Raw genomic sequence first — 5,959 nt, forward strand, 5'->3', positions numbered from 1 at the left:
ATCACAGGTTAGACACAGCCCAGCCAATCATCACAGGTTAGACACAGCTCAGCCAATCATCACAGGTTAGACACAGCTCAGCCAATCATCACAGGTTAGACACAGCTCAGCCAATCATCACAGGTTAGATACAGCTCAGCCAATCATCACAGGTTAGATACAGCTCAGCCAATCACAGGTTAGACACAGCCCAGCCAATCATCACAGGTTAGACACAGCTCAGCCAATCATCACAGGTTAGACACAGCTCAGCCAATCACAGGTTAGACACAGCTCAGCCAATCACAGGTTAAATACACCTCAGCCAATCACAGGTTAGATACACCTCAGCCAATCACAGGTTAGACACAGCTCAGCCAATCACAGGTTAGACACACCTCAGCCAATCACAGGTTAGATACACCTCAGCCAATCACAGGTTAGATACACCTCAGCCAATCACAGGTTAGATACAGCTCAGCCAATCACAGGTTAGATACAGCTCCTGTGCTCTGCTGCTTGTTCACCTGTGAGGCCGTCCGAGTGTTTGAGCGCTCGCTCCACCTGCTCTCTCCTCCTCGACTCCAGCACCTCCTGCAGCTTCCTCTTTGCCTTCTTCTCCTTCTTCAGCCTCCGCTGGATCGACACTGATGAGGAAGATGAGACGAAGAGGACAGGTAGTGTGAACAGTTCTCACCTGTCTCACCTCTAGTCCATTAGAGCTCACTTGACCTCTGACCTGTTACACCTTTCTCACCTCTGGTGTGCAGCTCGGAGCTCAGCTGTCTCTGCAGAGTCTGTCGGGCGTCCCTCTCTCTCTCCAGCTCCAGTTTTAACTCTTTCCTCTCCTGCTGGCTCTGTTTGTCCTGAGAGCGAGCGCTCTCCACCGCCACCTTCAGGAGACCCTGAGAAACACACACAGGTAAGTCCCTGATGTTCTCAGGTACTTTTCGTCTCTGCATCTCTGATGTTCCCTCACAGTATTTTAAATTCTGCACATTAACATGTCTCAGATTCCCGAGTTCCCACATCCTCGTCATGTAACCTTGTATTGATTTCACATTTGCTCAATTTGAAATATTCCAGTCTCAGCTTTTTGATTTCATGGCCAACATTCCTCCTCATGAGCTGAATTGATGTCTTGACTGTATAGGAATTTCTTTTACTTACGTATTAATCACATTATTTTATTGTATGATGCCTTGGTGCCACTGGATTTTAACTGTCTGACACTCATACGTTAAGACAAATGGTCGGGGTCTAGTAAGGAAGTTGGGGGAAGCAGACAACTCCACAGGAAGAGTCTCCCCCCCCAATTCTTTTGCACATGTCGAGGAGCGTGTCAGGCTACATTTCACTGTGTGTTATACTTGTATAACTATGCATGTGACAAATAAAGAACCTTAACCTAACCTTAACCTTTTGTGTCTTCGAGGACTCTGGGAGGCAGCGAGGGAGTGTGAACCTTAAGGTGTGAAACAGCTGTGCACTGCCTTTTGTTCCTGCAGAAGGCATTTAACTGAGAGCCATGATAGGCTCAGGGAGACTCTGCTGACCTGCCCCGCGGTCATGCAGGCTCCACCAAGCTTGGGTTTTCTGTTCTTTGTGTTTGATTAAAGAATGTTAGCTACTGCTCACCGCTCGTCTGCAGGCTTTATTTAAGGGAAAACTTAACACTACATTGATGTCTCTGCATGAATATTTAACATCCATCATCTCGGTCTGTCACCTGTATGTTGGTCAGCAGCGTCTCCATCGATGACAGACCCTCAGCCAATAGGAACGGAGCAAAGGTGGGGTTTGTGTGTTTGATTGACAATGACTGGGAGGTGAGTGCCAGCTTCTCATAGGTTGGTTTGATGAGGGGGAGGGGCAGCAGGCTGTCCTCTGCAGGTAGGAGAAAAGCAGCTTAAACAAAAATAAATACATCTGGACTTTATTGTACTTTAATGTTCTACGTCATCATCTGTTCTCGCTGCTGTCGTACACGATCTCCACAGTAGAACCATCACTGGCGCTACACTGTCATGTCTTACATTAGCTCGGTCACTGCTGATACCAACAGCAGAGAGCGATCTCACGAGCTGAAGCTAAAGTCAGGCCCATTATCTGCATGTTATCCTGCTCTGAGTTACACATGCAGTCGTCCTTTAAACTGTGTCTGATGGACGAGCCGAGGATGAAGCTGAACCAGGGCCACAGACTCAGAGACGTAAATATCAGTTGGGCTGGAGTCCGTATCCAAGCACCTCAGGACCCGTTACTGTTACACACACACACACACACACACACACACACACACACACACACCTTTTTCTTTCAAAGCCTGTTTGATGTTTCCTGGCTCCCCATCTGTAGTGTGAACACATGAAAACATGCAGATCAGTGACTGTGTGCGTGTGTGTTCTTGTTTAGAAGTATTGTGGGGACATACTGTTACAAACACATTACGGGGACTTTGAGGCGACAAAGAGCAAAGCTGTCATAGTTCACATAAGTATGTCTACTGTGAGTGGTTACCCAGCTCTGGTGTGTGTGCTGGTGGAAGGGGTGATGATGACGATGATGAAGATGCCCTAGAAGGCGATTGGCTGGTTGGTTCCTGTGGGTGGAGCTCATCATCGCTGGAAGTGGGGGAGGGGCTACCTAGAGGAGACTCCTGAACACACACTTAGCATTAGTGCTGGTAATATTAACACTGCTAGCATTAGTTCCTTTAGCATTGGCTCTTTTGGCATTAGCTCTGGTACTTTTGCTGCTGCTAGCTTTTACCTTGCTCTCTTCTGTGTGGACCTGTGACACAACGGCCATGTTTGCTAAATCACTGAGCTGACTCATGTGATTCATCGCCATAGCAACATTGGCAGGAGGCAAGCCCACAGGGAGGATGGGATGTGGCATAACTATAAATGGAAGGTCTGACAGGCCTGAGGAGGGCGGACACAGATAAGTTATGTGCTGTGACGCTAAGCTAACAATGATCAGGCGTCCAATGAGAAGAGAGCGGTGACTCACGGTTGGCTAACAGCGAGCTCTGCTGCTGCAAAGTGTTGAAATGTAGGGATGCCGAACCAGCAGGAGGCGCTACAACTGAGGGGGGATGAGAGAGGAGCTGCTGCTCCTTTTCCCAGGATCCTTCACTGCCCCCTGCTGAGGGAACAAAGGTTTAGACTTTGGTGCCGTCCTTTGATTTGCTATAGTGTCAGATTGGAATAAACTGATGGAATCGAACCCGTGTCCTCGTTCTCCGACTCAGGTCTGCTGTAAGGTCGCTGCTGATCACTGCTGCCATGGAAACGCATCATCATCCGCATCTTCTGGAGCCTCAGAATCTCGGCCATCGCTGCCGCCGCTGTCAGCCCTGCAGACAGGAGAACAAAGAGTGATGGCAGAGTGTGTCCTGAAGGGGGCGCCGCTGCACTCACATAAGAAGGGTTTGGATTGTTTCTGCTGTAAATGTTTGATGAGATGTTTGGAGATGATGATGATGATGATGATGTGAAGAATCCGTTTAGTCCTTCAGAAATCAGAGCGAGACTGAATCGTCTTTGTTGGTCATGAAAGCTTTTTTCTTCCTAGAGAGGAGGAGGAGGAGGTGATGAAGGTAACTGTTTTCAGGAAGTTGCTGACTGATCAATAATTAACAACCCTGGCAGCCTGAAAGTCTCCAGTGACTGCTGGTGTCTCTCGACCATCTATTTCTCCCTGCAGCCACTTGGCCCAGTTAATTAGCTGCACCAATTAATTCGATGCTAACGAGTGGTCGGTCTCCCTGTGGCTTGTTAAATGAACAAAAACACAAAGAAAGTTTGATCCTTTTGTTATGCAGCAGATTCTGTGAGAGTGACAGTGATGGGTGATTAGCCTAGCTTAGCACAAAGACTGGAAGTAAGGGGAAACTGTTAGCATGGTGACCTCGTGTGTGAAGTCTCATCACAGCAGCAAACTGACCTTGAGTTCTCCTGTTCTCTCAGTATTGATAAATGGCCTGCATTTGTATAGCGCTTTTCTAGTCCCTAAGGACCCCAAAGCGCTTCACACTACATTCAGTCATTCAGTATTGAAATAAAACACCTGCTCTTATTGTGGAAGAACATTCAGCAGGAAGGAGATGCTGGTGCAGGAAGTGACAGTCTGACAACCTGTGACTGTGAAATGTTTCATTTCTTAAATGTGTTCATGCACGCTCAGTCATCCAGGAAAGGAAATCCTGAAAGTTGATTCTGTTCATCTGGATGTTTTCAGTGGGAGAAACGTTTCATCATCATCATCATCAGGTGACGTCTTCAGTCTCAGCTGACTGCAGGTATCAACCTTATAAACAGGACATTTGCATAATGACTGAAACCAGCAGGGTTAGGGTTAGGTCACAATGTGCTGGTAGGTCAGTTTATGATCATTAATACGCAAATTCTCATGACCATTGATCAAAAACCATGAGTCCCATTCACAGAGAGTTGGGGAATGGCTGCAATCACAGCATTGTAAGATGGTGACAGATGCACCCTTAGGCCCCTCCTCCATTCAGAGATGGTCTTTCCCTTTTCACGTAAATGGCCTCCTTGACTCCGCCCTCAAACCAGCGTTCCTCCCTGTCCAGGATGTTACATCCTCATCATTGAAAGAGTGTCCACTGGGCTGGTACTCATGTCAGCTGACACTGAAGAAGTCACCTGATGATGATGAGACGTTTCTCCCGCTGAAAACATCACTGAAGATGGTGATGACAGGACGGAGCACATACCGAACCTTTCACCTCTGTCACTGCGGACACAACTGACAGCTTAATGAAAACACACACACACACACACACACACACACACACACACACACACACACACACACACACACACTGCGTCCTGCAGACAGACCGTGCGGTTGCTGAGCAACAGGAAACAGCTGTTCCTCCTTCACTGCACACGATGTAGACGACAAACAGGATGAATTCATCAAAGTGACACGACTTTGATTTTATTCATCTGTTTATCCCGAGAGCAGCCGCATGCTTCAACTTCCTGTTCCACACACACACGGGAAAGGCACACACTGATTTTCAGTGCAGAGCTCAGAGGGCTTCAAACAGCGGTCCAGATTTCATCAGCTGATGTGCGTGTGCAGAGTTTGAGGAGGAAATCGAAACAGCCTCCATCAGTTCATCAGAACTGGCCAATCACAGAGCTGTTAGAAGTAATCCTGTCAGTGAGGAGGAGGAAGATGAAGCAGCTGTTTCACAGCTGCAGAGCCGTGCTGATGGAGACTGATTGGCTGACAGAGTCTGCTGCTCTGAACTAATAAAAGGTGCCGAGTGGCTGATTTGATCCGTGGCTGTTCCTGCAGTGGTTTACACGTCCCACATGACTGTCCTCAGGAACGCTGACACACATCTATTTTGTGGAGAAATGAGAAACCAAAGAGTCAAATCAAAGCCTATGACAATAAAAACATTTCCTCACAACCTTCTGGTCGCCACATCAGCCCACCTCCTCCTGTAACAAGTGTTTAGGTAATAAAAGGTTCAATGATGTGTGTAGTGGCGAATTTCTGTCCCAAGCTTCGAAAAAATAATTCTTCCACCTCTTAATGTGAGCTGTTCAGATTTATTTCTGACTCGTACATACAAACAAAAGATGTCACGGTCAAAAAACTATTTGCTGCTACAGCGCACATTTCCATTGCTGTCCTGGCTCACTCTAACCTGCTACCACACATGCACTGTAATATTTTCTTGCCCGACACAAATTAAACGCGCAGCATTTATTCTCTAACAACATATCATACAAAATCAAACATGTAACATAATAACTGAAACAGTATCAAAAATATTTCTCTATAGATTGGCTCTAACAATGTGGATCTGACCCCGAGCGCTGCCTCACAGGCTGCAGTGGCTCCTGGTGAGTAACAGGTAATAAAGACACAGCGACGATGTTTCAGACGCATCGACAGAACAGAGATTACAGCTAGAATTAGCTTAGCTTCA

The 5,959-nt window shown here is 47.1% G+C and overlaps 1 protein-coding gene across 1 annotated transcript in view; it reads right to left on the bottom strand.

Moving 5' to 3' along the window:
* LOC102200625 (dachshund homolog 2-like) overlaps positions 1 to 5,959 on the bottom strand; it is a 26,341-nt gene that overhangs the window by 6,987 nt on the left and 13,395 nt on the right. Inside the window, exons 3-10 of the mRNA XM_005750215.1 lie at positions 3,212 to 3,340; positions 2,995 to 3,129; positions 2,752 to 2,906; positions 2,500 to 2,638; positions 2,290 to 2,331; positions 1,709 to 1,866; positions 737 to 884; positions 507 to 626 (exon numbers count right to left, since the gene is read on the bottom strand). Coding sequence (XP_005750272.1) covers positions 507 to 626; positions 737 to 884; positions 1,709 to 1,866; positions 2,290 to 2,331; positions 2,500 to 2,638; positions 2,752 to 2,906; positions 2,995 to 3,129; positions 3,212 to 3,340 — 1,026 coding nt within the window. The remainder of the gene's footprint in view (positions 1 to 506; positions 627 to 736; positions 885 to 1,708; positions 1,867 to 2,289; positions 2,332 to 2,499; positions 2,639 to 2,751; positions 2,907 to 2,994; positions 3,130 to 3,211; positions 3,341 to 5,959) is intronic.

This window comes from Pundamilia nyererei, unplaced genomic scaffold (genome assembly GCF_000239375.1).
Source record: "Pundamilia nyererei isolate P.nyererei 1_Seehausen unplaced genomic scaffold, PunNye1.0 scaffold00266, whole genome shotgun sequence".
NCBI classification, from domain to species: Eukaryota; Metazoa; Chordata; class Actinopteri; order Cichliformes; family Cichlidae; genus Pundamilia; species Pundamilia nyererei.